Source organism: Neophocaena asiaeorientalis, unplaced genomic scaffold (genome assembly GCF_003031525.2).
Source record: "Neophocaena asiaeorientalis asiaeorientalis breed wild unplaced genomic scaffold, Neophocaena_asiaeorientalis_V1.1 scaffold177, whole genome shotgun sequence".
In the NCBI taxonomy this organism is placed as follows: domain Eukaryota; kingdom Metazoa; phylum Chordata; class Mammalia; order Artiodactyla; family Phocoenidae; genus Neophocaena; species Neophocaena asiaeorientalis.
In genome coordinates this window covers 20934415-20957655 of record NW_020172779.1, presented here as the reverse complement: position 1 = coordinate 20957655, position 23241 = coordinate 20934415, and the positions used below count along the sequence as shown (strand labels likewise).

At 44.1% G+C, this 23241-nt stretch overlaps 1 protein-coding gene across 3 annotated transcripts in view; it reads left to right on the top strand.

Annotated features, from left to right (window-relative positions):
- The window catches only part of PTK2 (protein tyrosine kinase 2), a 225270-nt gene that overhangs the window by 20804 nt on the left and 181225 nt on the right, over positions 1 to 23241 (top strand). Inside the window, exon 1 of one of the 3 annotated variants that reach the window (XM_024741051.1) lies at positions 5437 to 5513. The exons of 1 other annotated variant lie outside the window; for it this stretch is intronic. Coding sequence is in view for 1 of the 2 variants with exons in the window: in XM_024741048.1 (XP_024596816.1) it covers positions 10227 to 10326 (100 nt within the window). In the remaining variant the exon portion in view is untranslated. Of the gene's footprint in view, positions 1 to 5436; positions 5514 to 10208; positions 10327 to 23241 lie in introns of those variants that run through there. One more of the 3 variants, XM_024741048.1, reaches the window with a different exon arrangement.

Here is a 23241-nt window from a genome sequence, read left to right as displayed (position 1 = left end):
CTTCTTTTGAGCATGTTCCCAGTTTTTCAGCGTTGCAGATAAACCTATGAATCATTTAAGCCTCAAACTGTACAGGAAATTTACTGGGGGTTTCTTAGACCAGTCTACCAGGAGCCGGAACTGTGGGTGCTGGGACTTATGCGCTTGTCCTCTGTGAGCTCTGAGCTCCTCAGTGGCCTGGGCTCTGTCCCAGTTATTTTTGGATCCCTGGTGTTTAAGTCATTGTGCCAGCACAGAAGATGCAGAGTAATGCACTGATAATGCTGTACTCTCAAAGCCCTTTGTGTTGTGGGATTTAATTCTCCTAACAACTGTGAACAGTAGATGCCATTTTAAACTTCATTTAATTGATGAGAAAACCAAGTCAGAGAGAGGACAACATTGGGCTTTCAGGCTTAACCGTGTGGAAAAGATGAAATGATTTGGGCTTTGGAGTCACATGTGACTGACTTTTACGAAGTCTGATCTTACCCCAAGGCCTTTACCTCTCTAAGCCTGTTTCCTTTTTCTTGAAAATGGTGATATTAGTAATAATATCAAAGTTTATTAGGGGATTACTTTTTTTAAGCCACATAAAGCCCCCTTGTCCAGTGCTGGACCAGTATCAGCAGTGCCGGACCAGTATCCAGCCTAGCCGAGGACCGGTTGTTGTCTCTCTTTTTCCTGCACTTCGAACTCGTTCTAACGAGCTCGTTCTAACGAAGTGCTCCTGCACTTCGAGCTCGTTCTAACGTCTCAAGGCTTTCCCCCTTGTCTGTAAAAGTAGACATAATTATATCATATTTGCAGTTCCGTTGTAAAATATAAGTGAGATTCACTCTTTTAAAGTGGTTTTAACATTTTAAAAAGTTTTGTATTGGGATAGACAAAAAACACAGAACATACCATTTACCATCTTACCTGTTTTTAAGTGTGTAGGCCAGTGGTGTTAAGTGTATTCCCATTACCGTGAAACAGATCTAGGGCTTATCTTGCACATCAGAAGCTTTGTACCCCTTCCCCTTTTCCCCAGCTCCTGGTAGCCACCATTCTACTTTCTGTTCCTGCGAGCTTTACTACTTGAGATGCCTCAAGTAAGTGGAATCCTACAGTGTTTGTGCTTATTTCACATGTGACAGGCTTTCCTTCCTTTCAAAGGCTGAATAGTATTCCACTATAATATACACCACATTTTATTTATCCTTTCAACCATTCCACTATTGTGAATAATTGCTGGGAACATAGGTGTGCAGATCTCTTCAAGACCCTGCTTTCAGTTCTTTTGGGTGTGGAATTCCCGAAGTGGAATTGCCGGATCATATGGTAGTTCTATTTTTGATTTTTTTGAGGAACCTCCATACTCTTTTCTGTAACAGTTGCACCATTTTACTTTCCCATCAATGGTATGCAAGGGTTCCAGTTTCTCCACATCTTCACCAGCACTTGTTATTTTCATATTAAAGAAAAAAAAATAGTAATCATCCTGATAGGCGTGAGGTTGGTTTTAATAACTTTTAAAAATTGAAGTATAGTTGATTTACAATGCTGTGCCAATCTCTGCTGTCCAGCACAGTGACTCAGTTATACACATAGAGACATTCTTTTTTTAATATTCTTTTCCATTATGGTTTATCACAGGATATTGAATAGAGTTCCCTGTGCTATATATACATTAGAACCTTGTTGTTTAACCATTCTTTTTTTTTTTTTAAGTGTTGGTTTTACCAATTTATTTTATTTATTTTTGGCTGTGTGGGGTCTTCGTTGCTGCGCGCAGGCTTTCTCTAGTTGCTGCGAGCGGGGGCTACTCTTCGTTGCGGTGCGTGGGCTTATCATTGTGGTGGCTTCTCTTGTGGAGCACGGGCTCTAGGCACACGGGCTTCAGTAGTTGTGGCACGTGGACTTAGTAGTTGCCGCTCGCGGGCTCTAGAGCGCAGGCTCAGTAGTTGTGGCGCACAGGCTTAGTTGCTCCGTGGCGTGTGAGGTCTTCCTGGACCAGGGCTCGAACCCGTGTCCCCTGCATTGGCAGGCGGGTTCCTAACCACTGCGCCACCAGGGAAGCCCTTGTTTATCCATTCTAAATGTAATAGTTTGCGTCTGCCAACCCCAAACTCCCAGTCCATCCTCTCCCTCTTCCCATCCCCCTTGACGGCAACCTCAAGTCTGTTATCTATATATGAGTCTTGTTTCATCGATAGGTTCATTTGTGCCATATTTTAGATTCCACGTATAAGTGATAGCATACGGTATTTGTCTTTCTCTTTCTGACTTACTTCACTTATTATGATAATCTCTTGTCACATCCATGTTGCTGCATATGGTGCGTGGGCTCTAGTTGAGGCGTTTGGGCTCAGTATTTTGTGGCGTGCAGGCTTAGTTGCCCCATGGCATGTGGGATCTTAGTTCCCTGACCAGGGATCGAACCCCTGTCCCCTGCATTGGAAGGCGGATTCTTTACCACTGGACCACCAGAGAAGTTCCTAATAACATTTTTGTTTGTTTGTTTGTTTTTGTTTTTAATAAATTTATTTATTTTATTTATTTTTGGCTGCACTGGGTCTTTGTTGCTGCGCACGGGCCTTCTCTAGTTGCGGCGAGTGGGGGCTACTCTTTGTTGCGGTGCGCGGGCTTCTCACTGCGGTGGCTTCTCTTGTTGCGGAGCACTGGCTCTAGGCGTGCGGGCTTCAGTAGTTGTGGCATGTGGGCTCAGTAGTTGTGGCTGGCAGGCTCTAGAACGCAGGCTCAGCAGTTGTGGCGCACGGGCCTAGCTGCTCTGCGGCATGTGGGATCCTCCCGGACCAGGGCTCGAACCCGTGTCCCCTGCATTGGCAGGCGGATTCTTAACCACTGCGCCACCAAGAAGGCCCCCAATAACATTTTTTAATGATAAAAATTTTTAGGTAGAGTTGGAAAAGTGACTCTGTAAATTTTTGCTAAGTTAGAATAATGTCTGTTGATACCAGTGTGACAAGAGCAAAATCATAGAGGAGGCCAATTGACAAAGAAAACCAGCCACTACGCAGCTGTGTTTGGGAAGAGAAGCCATCTTATTTGTGCCTCTTACTCAGAATATGATTGAAGAAAGGACTGGATCCATACTGGGTGTTTCTAGTGTTTCTTGAAAATGGAGTATACAGTCACGTTGTAGAAACACTTTCCTTTTCCAGGCCACAGCGGGGGATAATTTAAAATGTAGATGCTTGACGTCTCCCTCTTTATAGCTGAGGAATGTAGGTTGCAGAAGAGACTCATTCACCACCAGGGGTCCCCCTGGTACCAGCGCCCCTTCCAGCTATAGCTGCTTGCAACCTGCAACCACATGGCCTGATTTCTAGCAGGACTCCAGAGGTTCTCTCCGCTTCAGTTACCTAATTCAGGGAGCCAGTCCTGCTGTCGCTATTTGCTAAATGAGGTGAGTGGTCAAACTGTGGATAAATTGTATTTATAGGGTAAAAAAAAATGTATGGTGAGGAAATGATGAGGTAAGTTGGATATGTATATGCATGCCCAATACAGTAAAAGTTACAAAGTTGATTTGAACAGTTGCAACATTAAAATAAATACTCGATTGCCTTTTGATATTTGTGTCATTTTGGTTAATATAAACAGAAAACCTCTCTATAACATACGTAGTTAGGTTGAAAATTTTGGTGTCTTGTCCCATCCTATGTTACTATACCTCTACCACTCACTATATTTGAAAAACTAAGGAAGCATTCTTCTTACACATTTCAGGACCCTTTTTTTCCATCTTAAACTTAATGGCGAGTAACCTCCCAACAGTTTTTAAACCTGGAATTCAGCGCTGCTCTTTTATATGGCAAAGTAAACAAGAAATGGCCATGAATTAGTGTCTCTGGAAATATTCTAGTTTAGCATTGTTTTTTATAATTAATTAATTAATTTGGTTGCACTGGGTCTTAGTTGCGGCAGGTGGACTCCTTAGTTGCAGCTCCAGGGCTCCTTAGTTGCAGCATGCAGACTCCTTAGTTGTGGCATGTGAACTTTTAGTTGCAGTATGCATGTGGGATCTAGTTCCCTGACCAAGGATCAAACCCAGGCTGCCTGGATTGGGAGTGCAGAGTCTTATCCACTGCACCACCAGGGAAGTTCTGAGTATTGTTTAGATTAATAATAAGTTCAGAATTTTCTGCCTCTTAATTTTTTTATTTTTTGAATTTATTTATTATTTTTGGCTGTGTTGAGTCTTCGTTGCTGCGTGCAGGCTTTCTGTAGTTGTGGCGAGTGGGGCTACTCTTCATTACGGCACGCGGCTTCTCTTGTTGCGGAGCACAGGCTCTAGAGCGCGCGGGCTTCAGTAGATGTGGCACATGGGCTCAGTAGTTGTGGCTCATGGGCTCAGTAGTTGTGGCTCATGGGCTCTAGAGCACAGGCTCAGCAGTTGTGGTGCACGGGCTTCGTTGCTCCACGGCCCGTGGGATCTTCCTGGAGCAGGGCTGGAACCCGTGTCCCCTGCATTGGCAGGCAGATTCTTAACCACTGCACCACCAGGGAAGCCCTTCTGCCATTTTAGAAGGCATTTTCCTTCTGTTTCATATATCTCAGTGTGGCTTAATCCAGTGGTATGTTTATCTCCTGGTGGTTTTGGTGCATCTCTCAGGTACCAGCTGCATGTTCAGCATCTTATCTGAATTTGTTTTTGGCAGGATTGCTGACACCAGGGACTATGATGGGATGCTGTGTAGGGGAGAGAGTGGCCCGTCTGTCTTGCGTTCTTTCCGTGGGTGTGTTTCTTCCCTTCCTTTTTTGTCCCTTTGGTCCTCCCTGTGACTCAGTCATCCTCTGTAGGTTGGGTGGGGCCTGCTTCCTGACTCTCTCTGGAAAGCTTTGCAGTCTCTGCAGGTAGCATCACTGTAGGTGGTGGTTGAAGTGTGTGGTCTGGCTGGTGTCTGAGTGCCCGTGCATATCCCAGCTCTGCCCCTGACCGACTAGCTTGATGTTAGGCATGTTACTTAATCTCTCTGCTCCTCGGTTTGTTCACATGTCACATGTGGATTATAGTATCATCTACCTCATTGGTTATTGTAAGTACTAATTGAGAAAATAGGTGTAAAGCACTCAGCAAATTGATGAGGAGCACAGACTGTGGAGCCTGGCTGGCTGAGTTTGATTTCCAGCTTTGCACCTTAGAAGCTCTGTGACCTGGAACAAGTTATCTCTCTGTGCTCCACTTTCTTCATCCGTGCAGTGGGGGTAACAGTCTGCCTCGTGGGATGAAAGTTCTTAGCACAGGGCTTGGTGCGTAGTAAGCATTAACTTGGCATCATCATCATTATATTTTCGTTATCATTAGTGTTGCTGTGCTCTTTTGTGATTGACACGTCATCACTGTTCAGTAGGTGATAGGTATTGTCATTGTCCTTGTTTTACAGGTGAACAGACTGAGGTTCAGGATGGTGAAATGATTCTTTCTTTGTCTCATGGATAGAACTGGGGCTCCTTTGCGTCTTCCAATTGCAAATTCAGTGCCTTCCTCAGCTTCCCCAGAGCTCCTCCAGAATAATGGAAGGGAGGTATGGTAATCGTTATGAAAGTTGGCAGGGAAAGCAAGTAATACCAATACCATCACCTTTCGGAATATTTTGTGTTTTGCGACCTATTGTCTGTTTGTCTTCAGAAGGTGATTATAGCCATTGTTAAGCTTGAATTTCTTTAGTTCTTACCAAGTCATAATTTCTATTGATACTAAAATTTTCAGAAAAATTATTTCTGTGTTTGTGGTGGACACAGTGAGACGTGATGACACAGAAATGGTAATTCTATGAGTCTTACTGGAAGTAAACTTAGAACAGGATACCCAGCTACGGAAGTTAGCGTATGTTGTAACTGTCAGTTGCCAGTGGAGGCACCATATTGTGAAAGTTTTGATTTTATTTCAGTCTTTAACTTTTGATTAATGAAGATAAATTTTGAATTGTGTGTGTATAATGTGAATTATAGTTTTCTTTTACATTCCTCCTGTTGGTTGACATAAAAGCATTTACCAGTGCTTTACTCTTGTAAGAAGTATTACCCTAAAGTTTTGGTACTAACTTAAGGCAAACCAGTAAAACCATGATAACCGTCTGAGAACTGTGAAAGTCACAGTTGTATCTTTGTGAGCTGCTTTTGTGACATTTACAAGCAGTTTGTTTCTTAATAGTTCTTTCCCAGTGACTTTCTTATTTAAGGCCAGGTTTCTGTAGGGAAGCCGGATTGGACAAAATTATACAGTGTATGAAGGGTTTTTCTGCTCACTGATCTTGCTTATGGCATTGTTTGCTAGCCTTCTAATCTCACACATTAGTTTCACTATTGCTCTACTAAAATCTGCAGTGGAAGTTCTGATTGGAGTATCAGAATACTACAGTTGTGTGATTTATTTTTTATGTGGGATGAGGAAGGGCATTCCACATGGTTTTTGTAGAATTTATATCAATTTTTCTTTTTATGGGGGAAGAAAAGCAAGGTTTATAACATGTGTAATTCACGTATTCATGCAGTAAATATTTTTCAAGCCCCTGTGCTGGGTCTTGGAGGTGAAGCAGTGCCCAAGACTGAGGGAGGCCACGCTGTCACGGAGTTTAGTATCGGGTCCTGATACCTAGAATCTCTGATGCTTTCTCTATGGTCGTGGCCTCTAAAATAAGATACAACTTCCCTCTGCCATGTCCTCATTACCTACAGGGGTTAGAAGAATGTGTGGAATATGGCCTGTACGTTTTACTGTCCGTTTTAGCAGTGAGGCCCCGGAGATGGCATGCAGAACCGACGACGTCCTTCCCGCCATGGAGAGTGCATTGCAGTGGGGCAGTCAGACAGTGGACAAGGTGCAGAATAAGGCACGTGGTGTTGTAGACGGGGTCGTGCTGTGAGGAGGTGAAGCTGGGTTAGGGTATGGGCTGTGCAATTTTAGATGAGGCGGTCAGGATAGGCCTCGTGGAGTAAGTGACATTGGAGCAAAGGCTCGGAGGAAAGGGAGTGAGCCTTGTGGTTATATCTGGGGCAAGAGTGTCCAGCCTAGAGGGACAGGCAGGCAGTGTAAAGGCCCTGAGGTGTCATGCGTGGCTCGTGTGGGCAAAGGGCAACAGGGAGCTCAGTGTGGTTGCAGCTGAGAAAGCCCGGGGGCGGGGATGGTGGTGGTGAGATGGGGGTGTAGATGGTAGGGGAGTCTCCTGGCACAGGGATGTGCAGACCATCCTCGGTGTGCAGGTCACCTGTTCAGGGGAGTTGGGGAACTTTTGGTGAGTTTTAGCAAAGGAGTGAAATGGTGTGATTGATGTTTTGAAAGAAAGGGTCAGTTGCAGCTGCTGGCTTGAGAATTGATTGTGGAGCAGCGAGACAAAAAACAGGGGGCTGGGCGGTGGGGAGGCCTGTGGGTGCCAGATGGCAGCGGGCGGGGGGAGGTCACGGTCCAGGTGTAGTCTGAAGGCAGGGATGGTGGGTTTTGCTGATGGAATGCTTTGATCTAAGAGACAGAAAAAGAAGTCGAGGTGACCAAGGCTTGGGGCCTGAGCAAACAGTAATCTTTCTATTTAAAGTAAATTTTAATTAAGAGTTTACTTGTTAAGTGGGACTTACCAGAGTTGCTCTTAGCTAGACTGATACTATAAAGAGGTTGTTTAAATACCAAAGAGCTTTTTATATTAATATATAGAATGTCATGAATCAGAGCGTAAAGGGATTGCTTACTTTTTTCACTTGTGTTCCCATTCTTTTCAAGATGTCACTGGATTGGGAATTTAAAAGCATAAGTTGTTTTAATATTTAGCAGAAAGAAAATAGTAGTTATATCACCAAACTTAGGCCTGAGGCAGATCAGGCACCTCTGAACCTCAGGATCCTCTTCTGTAGAAAAGGGGAAGGAAGTGCTTTGGTGGGATTGTGTTAAGGGTTAAACTCGGTTGTTTTATGTGTGAAAGCACCTGGCACAGTGCTGGTCCGCAGGTGCTTTTCTGCTGTTCGCAGAGCACCTGCGTCCTCTCCTGCTCTCACACCGGCTGCTCTTTCTTTTCAGTCGCCGCAGTGGTTCTTAACTTTCTTGTAGCTGCTGCTTCCATCTGGGCTCTGCTTCATCAGGCAGCCACTGTTCCCTGTTTCCTGGAGAAGTTTATGCTTCTCTGTATCTTTCCAGCTTTCAGGACCTTGCACACCAGGAGGTGACATTTGGATATTGAAATAAAATATAAATTAGCTTGGTGGATGGGAGAGAAAGCTGCCATCCACTGGTTCACTTCATTTGGAAACTGGGCTTCTCCCCCCACTCACTTTTTCCATTCTAGAAAGCTCCCAGTTTGCCCCTCGTCCCTGCCTCCACTGCCCTGCCTCCACTGCCCTGCATCAGCTCCAGCCACCCCCCCACCCCCACCCCTGCTTGCTTTTCTTCACAGCTGCTGCTGTGGCCTTCTGGGCTGTTCGTGAAGACCCCTGCTTCCCGGATACGGCTGGGCTCAGTGACACTGTGCCTCTGCCGGTTGAATGGCCCTGTCTTTACTCATCTTTAAAAGATGTGGTGGCACTGATTTTGCTTAGATGTGAAAATGAGATGTAATCAGTATCTGGTGTGTAGAATATGGTTGGTGACAAGGTAGCCTTGAGTTTTTAATTTTTGAGAGTCACAGGTTCCAAGAGAGATTCACAGTTTGCTTGGGTCGTTTATACAGTCTGTTAGTTGATGGTTTCAGATTAAGCACCAAGCCGTTGTCATGGGGCTGAACCACGTACCAGACTTGCCCGCTGATGTTCCTTTCTGTCCTGGGCTCTCCTCAGTAATGGGGGAAGCTGGGGTGGTTGGTTTCATGAATTCTGCTGGGTCTGTCTGCTTGTTTCTTCTGTTCTTTTTCTGGCTTGCTTGCCTGTGTTTTCTGGAGCCCCCTTTCTTACCAGTGTTGCCTGAGGTCAGAGTTCTCTGTGGTGAATGATGTGTTTTCACTGGGGCATATGAGGGGTCACTTGAGCTCTGCCTGCAATTAGGAAACTGAAGGTAGAGCCTGCGGACCAAGCATCACCTAGGGGAGCTGTTAGAAACTGAATGCGCTGCCCTGAGGCCACAGCCTTTGTTCAGCTCTTGTTTTCAGAAGTTAGTGGATTCACAGTTAAGTAAAGTACTTGATTTTTTATTAGCTGATGGGATTTACTACTAACAAAATCACCGATATATTTAGGAGGGCTAAACTGTGCCCAGGCAGAGGCTCCAGGAACCTAGTTACTTACTGTCTTACTGCTAAGATAATAAGTGTGGAATGTGTTCAAAGAGCTAAATTTTTTAGACAACCTTGATTATCTCTCAGTTTGAATGGAGAAAGTAAGTAGCTTTGCATCTTAAAAAAAGTTGCTAGTACAGATTATTAGGGTATTTTTCTGTCCTACTTCTTCAGTATGAGTTTATTATTCACTTATATTTTGAAGCTAAAAAAAGAAATGCATCTTGGATCCCTCAATATTCCCTAAAGCTAATTTTGAAAGTATCTGGCAACCTCAAATTCTTGTTTTTATGTGTTTTCTAGATACTTTCTATAAATTTACAAACTTTTCAAGTATCAATCTGGAAAAATATTTTACCTCAAAAATATTTGGGTTCCTATGGACATTTTTTACAGACTTGTTTTTAGTGTTGATCAGGATTTTATTTTCAGAATTATTCTTATTTCATCAAGGTAATTATTTCAACTGTAGGTCAGAATTAGGCTGGTAAAATGCCAAAAGCACGACTTTGAAAAACAACAATGGTTTGAGCAGGCACCTACAGACATGATCTGGGTCAGACTTGATTTGCAGCTTACCCAATTCTAGAATCGTCTGTCAGTTTCGTAAACAGAAGTCTGCCAGATGAATTGAACAGAAGGGTGAGATTAGCATATTAATAAGGTTCTGGCTACCGGCCGCCTTTTTCTCCACCCTGTGTCCTCCCTCCCCTCCTTCTCGCTCTCTTTCCCTGAATGAATCTAGGAACACAGACCCTTGGGGTCACGTTACTTGCTGGTTTCTTTCTGTTCAGTAGCTTAATCTGGCCAGGAAGGTCTGTGTTTCAGGTTGCGGAAGCTTGAGAAGATTCTGTAACTGAGAGGCATTCTTCAAGCTGCTGGAAAACATTACAGAGGGAACACCTCCCAAATTTTGCTTCAAGCTCTGAAAAAAGGAGTGCAGTGGGGAAGCTTAGTCTTGCTTGTGGATCGAAGCAAATCCTGTAGGAGCGATGAACGGGGACTTGTGCGGACTCCTGGCTTGGTCTTTCTAGGACTGACTTTATGTTGTTGGAAGTGACGGGCCGAGGGGCCCTGGGACCCACTGGTGCTGTCTGTATGGAGAAGAGCGGCTGTAGTCCATTTCCAGTGTGTTGGGCTAAAGGTATAAGTAGATTAAAAATCTGTTCGGTTTAAATTTTATTTAGATTCATGCTTTTGCGCTAAGAAGGTGGATAAGAGTTTGTCAGAACTATTTCAAAGAGAGTCACAATTAAATTTAAGGAAAAAGGGAAATTACATGGTATGGGTTTGCAACTATTGCATAAAACCAATTAGAGAGTGTTTCAAAAAGTAAATAAAATTATTTTTATGGAAATGCATTTAAATGAGTAAACTCTTTTTATGCTCTGTCTTATGTCTCTTGAAGTTGCATGTTTTGTTTTGAGTTTTAATCAAGACGTCCTACCCATTCTGTGAGGCAGAAGTTTTTAAAGAGTAAAGAGACTAAACTTAAATAGGACTGCAGGAAAAAAGAGTAACATAGATTTTATTTCAAAAATTGGTTTCCTTTCCTCACCGTAAAGACTGTGTATTTAATTGGAAATTCCTTGTTACTCTAAGGTGGGCTTATCACTAAGGGTCAGCAATGCTGTGAATAAACAATTTTCCTCTGTAATGTTGTTAGGGGTTTTAGTTATATAAAAATAAAAATATAAAATATAGCATTTCATTGTAACACTCAGGATGGTATTTGGGGAGTGTGTTTAGAAGTTTAAAATGCCATATAATTCATGTATGAATAAGACCAAGACAGGTAGGCTGTTTTGCTTAAAATAGTAGTGAATTGAATATTTAACCTGGGAGATAAAGTCCTTAATGAAGAATTTAATAAAAATATTTATTATTAAAAAATATATATTTAAATATCACCTTACTTCACTTAGGAAAGATTTATAAAAGGAGGAATCTGCACTGCGTAAAGAGCTGCAGTTTTACAAGTGAAGCTTCAGACTGATTAAATTTAGTGTTCAGGTTAAAAATGTTAGTACCACCAGGATATCAATGTGTTAGCACAAGATTAAACTGGTTTTCATTTGAGTTGTTGTCATTATCTATTAATTCTTTTCTGGGCTTTTAAACATTTTTAGAACGTGATATTAGAATCCTTTAGTATGATTAAACAAAGACTGTCATTTTATTACATAATTAGATATTAAGAGTAAAGATTTTGCAGTTAATTCAAACTCTTGAGTTTTAAAGGATGTTGGGTTTGGGAACTTTTTAAATTGCAGGTTCTCACCTCAGGACTGTGTAGTATAATTGAGCATGGTCAGTGCTCAGTGGCCAAGAGTCCTGTACTTGTTGAAAATTTTGATCTTTTCCCAGACTTGCTGGGATTCATTTATATAATGCCACTTGCATTGTGTGATAGCAAATGATACCTCTCTGTTAGCGCTTATCCTTAACAATAAGGCTCTGATTTCACTCACAACGTTTAGGCTAGTTTCAAGATATATGAATCCAGTGGCAATGTGATATTAAATAATCAGCTACTAAGTTTTTTAAAACTTCAAAGTGACTTTAGAACTATGAACTTTGGAAGAGAGATTGTAGTGTTTTTGATTGAAGCCCAAAGCAGTTGATTGAAGCCACTTATTTTTCCATTATGTTTGCTGACTGCAGAGCAAATGAGTAGAGGCATTTTTAACTGAAATATCATTTTGATAGAGGTGGGCCTGGGCACGAGGGCAGAGCTCTCATGTGTAGAAGAGGGAGAAGGTAGGGATGGTGTCAAGGTCAAAGTCAGTCTGCGTGTAGGGCCGGAACAGGCCGTCTCCTCAGATGGATCCTTCAGGAGCAGATTGTGACAATTATGGGGAGTTTGCACCCTGTCCCCTTCTGGGGCTGAGCCCACTGCCCGGTGAGCACACAGGCACCATCTCAGGACAGGTCCCCTCTGCCTTCTCCGCTTACTGTCTCGCCCTTAGGTGTTTATCCTGATTAATTTTTGCTGTGTGATAAAGACAAAGATGTTGCTGTGCAGAAATTGGCTGAATTGGTTATTTTAAAGTATAAAATTACTCCTTTTAGATAGAGACAAAGTAAAAAGCTCAAATCCAAAGAATATATATCCGAATCTCTGTTTGCAGTTAGACATTCTAGACCTCACATTTGATTTTATCAGCCACATTAACCTCGAAACACAGCCATGGCCCAATTTAAGAAGACATGTAAAATACTTACTAGAACAGGCTAAAAATAATAGAACAGACCTATATTTGTGTACTTTGAAGTGAAAACTTTATCCTTAAAACACTCTGGAGTCTTTTCTGTAATAAAGTTTATTGTACTGATGAATTTAGTTGAAAGAACCCACCTTAGATTCCACCTGCTGGAGGTTGTATTTTAACATATTTAAGAGCACTGTGTTATAAATTGTGTTCAACTATATCATAATTTCCTAGGCTTAAAGACAGTTTTAATTCAGGATATTGAAGTAAGTGTAAATGTTTACCGTGCTGTTAATTGGCTACAAGGCTACTAAGTGCAGAAAGCCCTGCTTGGAAAGTTCTTTGATTATATCAGTGTGTGCATTGTTCGTTTCATCTTTTTGAAAGACGGGGAAGGATTGAGAGGTGTCAGATTTGGTTGTTAGGAATAAATGTGTTGTTGATTTTTTTCTGTGTCTTTCAGTGGTAGATTGAGTTTGAATATACTATTAATAGTTCGTTTGTGTGATTCTGGATCCTGTGGTTGAAGTCATGCTTTTTCTGTATCAGTATTTTAAACTCCATCCATCCATCCATCCATCCATCCATCCATCCATCCATCCATCCATCCGTCTCTGTGTACAGCCCATCTTCTCTTCTGTGTGTCAGACTCCAGGGGTCAGCTGCCTCTTGATACCTACATTTGTATTTTTCATAAGCATCTGATATCAACCAGAGAGGAGCCTCTTCCTTGTTACCGCTGAAATCGGTTCCTCCCCAAATCCTGTGTCTTAATAAACATGTCAAACCCCCATCCACTCAGTTGTTCATGCCACAGACCCAGGATGCCTCTTTGACGGCTTCTTCCATGTATAAGGGATCCATCTTTTTATCCTGATGATTCTGTCTCCAAAATCGGTCTTGAATTCCTCACCTTCTCGCCCCCTCTGGGCTATGGGAGTTGCTTCCTGTTGGTCTTCCTGTTTCCTCACATGTTCATCCTTCACACACCTGCTGGAGTGATTTTGTAAAAACATAAATCTGATGTTATTCTTTTTCAAACTCCCCAGTGGCTTCTCATTAGAATCTGATGGAATTGCGAATCCTTAACATGGCCTGCAGGGCTTCGCCTGATCTGGCTTCTGTCCACTGTCCCCAGCTTTGGGCCCTTGGCCTCTTGCTCATTTTGACTTTTCAGTGCCTGGGACACCCAAAGGCTTTCCTCTTAGGCCTTCTGCACCTGCAGTTGCCTCTTGTCTCCCTTCTCTGCCCAGCTGACTCCTGCACCTTTAGGTCTCAGCTAAACCAGTTTCTCTCTGGTGTTCCCTCCTTGAGCCTTTTCTTCTGTCTTGCACAACATATACTGTTATTTATCATGGTATATTGCGCTTGTTTGATCTCTTCTTTGCTAGATGGTAAACTTAACAAAGTCAGGGATTATGTCAGGTTTTTTCCTGCTTGACAAGTAATTGGCAGAGATAAATATTACCTAATGAATGAACAAATTCTGTATAGAGTTAACTAACCCTTAAAAATTGCTCAACAAAAGGAGTGAATTGGTCTTTGGGTTTCCTCTTGTAGCAGCACACATGCTACATTCAGTTCTCTCAACAGATGGGTCTAGGTCAGGCTCCAGGGTCTGATAGCTGCCCTCTGCCACGCCTGTGGGATCACAGCCATCCGATCTGACAGCTTGAGGAGCTAATTGACTCGTGGGGGAGACAGATTAAAAATATATTATTATGTAAGCATATAAACATTTCATAGTTATACTTATGTGGCTGTCTAGATACCTGTAAATTTACAGTAAAAAAAATCCAGTGCTCTCCAGAGGACTGACTGAGTTTTATGAGTGCACAGCCCAGGCAGCAGGTCATGGCGCCTCCACATAGCAGCCGCAGTGAACGCTGAGCTGAGTTTCCGTTCACCCTCTGCCTGCCCTCATGCAGCAGTGGTGTCCTCGGGCACTGCCCACCTCCCTTCCATCCTGTCTCCCCCTCCCCAGCTCCTGCAGGCTCCAGCCTCGCAGCACTCCGTGCACCTAGCTTTCTGAGAGGACCCTGCTGGGTTGTGCCCCGCCTGTCCCTTACGCTTTCGTTGCTCCTGTGTGGAACTTTCCTTCTTGTTCACACGTGAAGCCTTCAGGACTCTGCTCCGCGCGTGGCCCTCTGTCTCTCACCGGCCCACAGGGCTGGGCGCTGCACACACTGGCATAGCTGGCGACTCACTCAGCTCTGCTTACTTGCTTGTCTCCTGTTACCTGGTTGTCAACTTCTTACAGGCCTTCTTACTTCGTAAATCCCTCTGGTCGGACATCTTGTCAGCACTCAGTTGTTTGCTGAGTGAAAAAGAAGGCTGAACTGGTAGTCTGGACCATTTTGATTCAGGCCGAGAGGGTGGGGAGGGTGCTCCGTGCTCTAGGGGTTCTGCACGTGAAGGCGCTGAAACCCGAAGGTGTTGGCGTGTCCCAGAGGATGTGGGCTTTCCCACTGACTGCAGTTTGAGTTGCATTGAGGCCGATGGGGAGGGCGAGCAGGGAAGCCTTGTCCTCCACCCTGTTTCTTCGAGGGGGAGGGGTGGGGCTCTTCTTTCTGAGACTCCCCCTGCCTCCGAAGACCGGGACTCCCTAGGTGGGTGCCAGGCCTAGTCAGGCCCCTGTGCACGGACTGGGCGCCGTCTTCCCTCTCCCCGGGAGCCTCATCCGCCGCACGGGAGGCAGACCTTGTCTGCCTCAGTCCCTCACCATCATCTGTCAGTTCCTTGAACTCTTCCTCAGGTGGTGGATGCTTTTCCCTCCACCCGGGACACCCTGTCCTGTCACAGTTCCCTCTGTGACCGCAGCCACTCCAGTTCGGATTCCTTGATTATCTCCTCATGGCGCTGGTCCCTTTCCTCACGTCATAGTGAGTTAACCGTGGGTAAATGGTAGTGCAGTGTGTTTGTATCCCTCGCATGCAGCAGGCATATCGAGTACGTGAGTTTATGCTAAATCGAGAATGTGGAAGTAACAGGTGTCTCTGTCACTGCAGAGGAGAAGGAGAGGGCAGTTCGGCAGCGCCTGAACAGAGATAAGGAGAGCAGCTAGCTGTGCGGGGTCACCGGGAGCTCCCTTTTCTCTCCTGTCTCGAATCTTGTTAGCATCCCTTCCCTCACCCACAGAGCCGGTAGCGTGGGGATTCAGATACCTTTCTCTCTGATTCTTTCACTCGTCCACATTGTATTTGGGGAAGAGGCCGCTAGTTCTCCCCAGGGTTCTCTCCACACACAGTTCTAGAGCTCTAGTTGGACATGGGGTTTTTGCTCAGATATGCCCTTGTCAGCCAGGTAGGGAAAATGAGTGCCCCAGTTTATCCGTCTTGACACTTGCCACCCACCCACGACTCCCCGCCGGGTCTCCTGGTTTGGACAATAAGCTGTATGAGTGTGTCCTCCTTGGCCCCCCTGGTGAAATGGGACCCTCCTCCTGCCACCACCATCCTCCCCGCTCCTCTGCTTTCCCTTCTCTCTTGCTCTCCTCACCAGCTCACGTACTGTCCGTGGTTCACCTCTTGGGCTCGCTTGCTCTCCTACAGTGAAATGCACACCTAGGAGGCAAGGAGCCAGTCTGCCCTTGCTCACTGCTGCGTCCAGTGCCTCGCGTATGGCAGACAGATGAACGCCTTAATGGAGTGAGTCATCTTGTCTGCCTGCAGCAATAGAGGTCTAAGTCTCTGGAAGCCAATGAGAAGGGTGATGGAGGCTTTTTTGGGAAGATTAAAAAACTGTTGAGTTCTTTCTAGCGCTTTAATGGTTAGTGATACTGATTTTTAAAAACAGTGTTCACAAATCTTTAATTTCAGATTCGCCTGTAATTGTTTAAACTGTAAGGAATTTATTGTAAATTCAACAGTTTTCTGTATTTCATAACTTGGTCAGTTTTCAGTTAAAGAGAAAAAGCTAATGTTAAAATAATTAGGGACTTCCTTGGTGGTCCAGTGGGTAAGACTCCACGCTCCCAATGCAGGGGGCCCGGTTTCAATCCCTGGTCAGGGAACTAGATCCCGCATGCATGCTGCAACTAAGAGTCCACATGCTGCAACTAAGACCTGGTGCAGCCTAAAATAAATATTAAAAAAAAATTATCACTGAATATTTTTGTTTTGCATTTAAGTAATATTTGTGTAAATTTATGTAATATTATTGACATGTAGCTCACATAATTTAGGTTTATGATTAGGTGTATAGGTATTATCGTCTTTAACTTCTTTAACTTATATACATTTGTGTTTTTATTCCTTTCTTCCTGAAAGGTTGTATAAATTGAGTCATATTTTAAGTATTTTGTAGGAATTTGTTGAAAAGAAACCAATGGCAGTAAATTTTTTCTTTGAGTAAAAAGACAGACTTTGGTTTATTCTGTGGTTCATGTAGCTTTGGTTCATTTTTTTGTGTTCTTATTCTCAGATGTCAGTGAATTCTTTTGTTTTTTGCCTGTTATCACAGTGTTCAGTTGAATTTGCAGACTTACGGATAGGAAGTTTTACCAGTTACAGCAGTTTTTGAAGTTAATTTTTTTTTCTATTCTGTTTTGATGGGGCTGTGTTGAAGCTGTAGATCAATTTGGGAGAATGCCCTGTGAACAGTATTGAGATTTCTGGTGTATCTATCCAGTATCATACACTAGTGTATAGTAGATCTTAGTGTGGTGGTCTGGACTTTTTTTGATGCTATTTGGTTTTGAAGTTTAATTTTCCAATTGTTGGCCTAGTATGCAGAAATAGATTATCTTGTTAGCTTATCTTGTGGCCTTACTATAAATTCACTTATTAGTTCTGGTGGTTTATTTGCACAAGTAGACAGTCCTAAAAAACTATAATCATGTAATCTGTAAATAAAAACTATTTTTCTCTACAATCTTTTTTTTTGTTTTTGCGGTACGCGGGCCTCTCACTGCTGTGGCCTCTCCCGTTGCGGAGCACAGGCTCCAGACGCACAGGCTCAGCGGCCATGGCTCACGGGCCCAGCCGCTCCGCGGCATGTGGGATCGTCCTGGACCGGGGCACGAACCCACGTCCCCTGCATCGGCAGGCGGACTCTCAGCCACTGTGCCACCGGGGAAGCCCTCTCTACAATCTTGATGTCTTTTGTTTCTTTGTCCTACCTTTTTGCCTGCCTCCACTTGGACCTTCATCCCAGGGTTGAGTAGATGGCAAGAAGGGATGTCCTTGTCTTGTTCCGACCCTAAGAAGAAAGTACTCAATGTTAAATAGGATTTAGCTCAGTTTTGTTTTTTTTGTTTTTAAGATATCCTTTATCAAATCAAAAAACTTCCCTTTTAATTCCTGGTTTTCTGAGAGGTTTTTTTTTTTTTAAATCATTAGAGAGTATTGAATTTTGTCAGGCTCTTTTTCTGTATCTGTTGATGTGATAATATGAATTACATTTTGATTGTTAAACCAACTTTGCATTCCTAAGATGAATCCCACCTGATGGTGATGGGTTATCCGTTACCCTATTTATACATCACGAGATTGAAGATGTAGGATTCTGTTTAGGGTGTTTGTGTCTATTTTCATGAGGGACATCGGTCTGTAATTTTTTTTTCTTGTAATCTTTTTGTTAGTTTTTCATATCAGAGTTCTCATGAAACAAGTTAGAAAGTGTTCTCTTATGCATCCGTTTGTATGATATACAGCACAGCCAGAAAAATCCTCTACTGAAAGATGTGTACAGTCTGTCTTACTGAGAAAACCAAGGACAAACACAGGATCTGTTAACCAGGGTGAGGCCAGCCTGTTGATCTCCCCCGAGGTCTGTTTTGTTAACTTTTTTTTTTTAAGAGAAACAAAATTCTGCCAGAATATCATACCTTAATATTAATGTTTTTTTTACTGTGAAAATCTTACTGCTTTGTAAAGTTGACAGAATTTCATTGAGAAGATAATAGTCCTGAACTGTTGACTGTTCTTCTTCTTTCAGCTTTGTGTAGATTCACGATGGAATGGTATACCGGTGGCATGTTTTCAGTGTAAAAAATGCATAGTTGTTTATAGGACAAGGTTTAGGGGGAAAATCTAAAGGAACACTGTGCTTAATTTGGTTATTGGATTTAACAATACATTTCAAATATACCAGTTATTATCCCGGTAAGAATGGGAATCTGTTGTTTCCTTTTTGGACAGGGATTCATGAAGCTGTGTGCAGTCGTGCAGCAGTGTGCCCACTAGGAGCAGGGATGATGCTGACTGGGGACAGAGATGGGACTTTTGAAGTACGAGTTAAACGGGAGGGTCTTGCAGGGTTTCCACCTGGAGAACAATCCAGCTCAGAGCTCTCCTTCTGTAACAGCTGTCGCCTGCTGCATGCTGACTTGGGTTCGTATGTCTTGCTGAGCATTGTATGCTTATCCTCTCCCCCCGTAGGGGAGGTGCTGTGACTCCCACTTCACAGAGCGTGGCGCGACTGAGAGCCCCAGAGCTGTGAGTGGGCACCGGCCCCTGCAGTATCTTTCTGGCTGTGTTGTTACCAGACGACGTGTGCTACTCCTTCATCAGGTTCTTGCCCAGAGGTCCTGCCTGAGCTCTTCCCTGAGACCAGCTTCTTCTGTTGGATTTCCACTTGTCTTCAGTTACAGCCCTGAGATCATACTGGGCTTCTTCTTGTAAAGGGTTATTTGTGTGATTTAGGTGAGGTTTGAGCTGTTTGTAACCTCCAGGGTCTTGCCCATAGAAAGTAGGTGAGCAGTTTAAGGGAGAGAGAATTCAGTCTCGCTTCTGAGGGCTGTGCCTGACCAGGGCAGGTCTCCACAGCCATTGCTGCTGCAGTGTTCTTGTCATAATTTATTCTCCCCTGTGTGGGCTGGCTTCTGCATATATTGTTTTAAAAACTTTACTGTGGAAAATTTCTGGTGAAACGTAGTATGTTGAACATACTCTTGCACTCAGAACTGGGGATTAAGTGCAATTAGCCATGCTTTCTTTCTCCTGGCTTCCCGGAATCCTGTCGGGAGGTGGAGGCGTTCTCTTCTGGAGGCGCTGGTCCAAGGGGAAAGGCAGGTCCTGACCTTCGGGCATCTCTGGCCGAGTGGCTGCTTCCCTGCTCAGCACAGGGTCCCTGACAGACAGCCAGGTATTTAAAGACAGCCTCTGCTTTCAATGGGAGACCAGAACAGAGAAACAAGCAGAAAACAGTCTACAGAGATGAAACAGCAAGAGAAGGAAGCTGAAAGAACACAATAGAAGTTCCAGTGTCAGGTTTCCAGAGTGCTAAGAGGAGATGTCGCCTGCGTGAAAGACAAACAATTTTTTTAAAAAGTACATTCAAGAACAAGAAAATTAAAAGTAAGAAAGCAGAAACAAACTCAGCAGCAGCATTGGGAAGTAATGTGGATGGTCTCTCTCAGAACATGGAAAGGAAAGACAAATGGGGGAGAAAAGAAAGAAAGTGGGGTGATGAATTCAGAAGGTTCAGTATCCAAATAGTAAACGTTGCAGAAAGAGAAAAAGGATAAAATCATCAAAGAAATGATGCAAGAACATTTTCTGAACCAAAGGAGAAGGGTTTCTGGATTGAAGCTTCTCAAATGTTGAAGCCCGCCCCTGGAGCCGCCTCTCGGGCTCCCCCCTCACCCCGCCACCGCCGATGACTTGGGGCTTTTTCTTTACTGCTCTTACTGTAATTGTAATTTTTAAATAGTACTTGTTACAGTTGTAATTAAATAACCACACATGTGAGTTTATGTGTATGTGCGTGTGTGTAGCTCTCTCCTAACTAGGCTGAACGCTCTTCAGGTTAGGATTATATCTTTTTTTAATCCATACTAGTTACTAGTTGGCCCAATAAATGCCTTTAGAATTAATTACTCTAAGGGAGGTGTGGCCTACAGGGACAGGCATGAACAAATGGATGAGGCTGGCTGGCTGTGAAAGAGTGGGCAGTAGTAATAACACCTTGCAGCTGGCTCACAGCTGAGGCCAGGACAGCACGGTGGCAACTGCAAGGATGGAGAATGGGCACTTGGGTGGGGGGTAGCAGGGCTTGCTGAGCAAGGGTGTGGCCCCTGCAGCTCCCCTGCCTGCTGAGGCCCATGCACTTGGCCTGTGGCTTTGGGCCTTGGGCTTCTTTCTTCCCACATCCGGAAAGCAGGGAAAATAAGGTTGTTATGGGGATTAAATGATTTCACGTTCAAGTGCTTAGAATAGTCCTGGCATGGTAAATGCCGCATGAATAATTACTTAAATAAACCCCTGCGAGCCCCCGGTCTAATTCATACCTTCCTGTGTCATGAGCGGCCTTTACGATAATTAGTTCCAAATCAGACAGCCCAAATCAATCTCTGCATATTAGGAAAATCACTCTTTTTGATGCATAGCAGTTAACGCCACATTGAGAGTCCTTGCCATTATGCTGTTTTCATTTTGCACAGTGCCCACCCCCAAAGAGTGGTAGTATTTTCCCAAAGGTAAATTTACTTCTCCTCCTTAGGAGTACAAAGATTCATTTGTAGCTGAGAAATTATATATGTATTTTAAAAGGCTTCAAAGAACCCAAATCAAAATGTCAGTCATGTGTGTCATGCCCCGCCCCCTCCCATCCCCAGCCTGAGAGCAACTGTGGTGGCCTGAGGCTTATTCCCCTTTCCAAAGTAAACGTACAGAAGTCAGGGCTCCCTGCTTCCCCTCCCTGTAACTGGAGTGCCTCCTTCATCTGGCTTGAGTTCAGGCATTTAGACCTGAGTTGTTCCAGTAACAAATACCAAACTGAATTGATCCTTTTACTTCCTGCCCATCCCCCTTACACCAGCAAACAGCATCTGCCCCTCCTGTGTTCCTTATCTCCGTGGAATGGTATCACTTTCCCACTTAGCTGCCCAAGCCAGAAAAATGGCTGCCGCGAGTTGATCAGTCCTGTCCTCTTGGATTTTTTTATAGCTTTCAAATCTTTTTTCTCCTCAGGCCATTTATCCTGTCTGAATTATAACAGAAACCTTCTGATTGGTCTGGATGGGCTGAATTGCTGCCCAGGTGCATATCTAACGCCAGGCAGGCTCTGAACCTGCCTCTGCAGCTGGACCTTGGCCTGCTTCCCTGTGGATGGAATTAAAGGCATGTCGGCTTTGCACTGACTCCCTGGAGCACTCTCACCTACAGCAGCGACCATATCTTTTGTTGGGTCTAAGTTTTGATACCCATTCTCAGGATCCCAGCTTGTAACTCACCTTATATCGGAGCCCTGACCATGTCGCGAGTCTGAGCTGGACCCTTTCTTTCCTCACCATGCCCCTGCCACCCCCAGCACTGGTTTATTTTTTTCTTTTTTTTCCCAATTAATTAATTAATTTTTGGCTGCACTGGGTCTTCGTTTCTGCGCGCGGGCTTTCTCTAGTTGCGGCGAGCAGGGGCTACTCTTCGCTGTGGTGCGCAGGCTTCTCGTCATGGTGACGTGGCTTGTTGCGGAGCACGGGCTCTAGGCACACAGGCTTCAGTTGTTGTGGCATGCGGGCTCACGTGGGCTCAGTAGTCGTGGCGCATGGGCTTAGTTGCTCCGCAGCATGTGGGATCTTCCCAGGCCAGGGCCTGAACCCGTGTCCCCAGCATTGGCCGGCGGATTCTTAACCACTGCGCCACCAGGGAAGTCCCCAGCGTTGAGTTCTTAGTGCACTTGTCTGTGGTGGCTTTTCTCATGAGGTCCTGTTATCAACGTGTCCTGATTGCTGGGAGAATGCCTTATACATACTCTTCTCTAATACATTGGGGGGTTGGAAGAGGTTGAATTGATTGGTGGAAAGTAAATGATATACTAAAGAAAATTATAATATAGCTTGGTAGTTTTGATGCGGGTAACCTACCAGACTAAACTTGCATAGGGTTCACGTGGTGATCTTGGTTGGGGTTGGGTACGTTTGTGCTGGGGTGGCTTGCACACTCCCCGTGGTGCTGTGCTGCGGGCCTGTGGCTCATTCTTGGACTGGCAAGTATCTGGAGTGGAGGTGAACTCGTAGCCATGCAGCTGTGTGGTCTGGGCGGTCGCCTAACCTCTCAGCACCTCGGTGTCCACTCGTGTAAATGAGGCGACTTACCGTGTAGGGTTGCTGTGTGGATGAGATGAATCGGATGAGTGAGTGGAACCATCAGAGTGTCATGGTTTTCCTGCTGTTTGAAGGACTCCTCTTGAGTTAGTCTTTTCCTAAATAAGCACATCTTTTTGATGCTATATGAGGTACATTTAGATATAAACTTAAAAGCACTGAAGTGCTGAAGAAATTATTTAATGTAGGTTTTCTACATTGATATTGAACATCTGCTTTGATAAATTCTGTTTCAATTTACATCTTTAAATATTTAATTATAAAATAATATTACGGAAAATTACTTTAACCATGTTTCTTTCATCTGGGGGATTTATTGATACATTTAGTAACAAAGAAGTGTTTGTGAAAGTCTATCATGATTAAGGTGTTCAGTAGTAATGAGGAGTCAGCCTGGCTCCAGGGAGATAGTCCTTAGTGTTGCCCTTCCCAGGAGACCTGTGGGGGGTTGTGTCATGTGGCCCAGGTTCACCCAGGCACGCATTCCATCCAGCCACACTGCCATCTGTTCTTTTTCATCATAGTAGCTGCTTATTGAATGACAGCAGGAAAGATAGGGAAATTGCCTTCCTCCTATTATGGACTCCACCCATGGCCAGTCAGCCCCAGAGAAGTTGCAGAAGTATCCGTGACAAGATGTGGTAGATCCACAAGCTTTCTCCCTGAGATTGCGTGTGCAGGAGTGGAATCTGCTTTAGACGGTGTCCTTCCTTTCATTCTTTTATTCATTGTCTACATTTAGAGCTTGCTAGTGTCGTTGGGACTGCAGCAGTGAACAGTTGTGTGTGTGCACTCGTGCTGA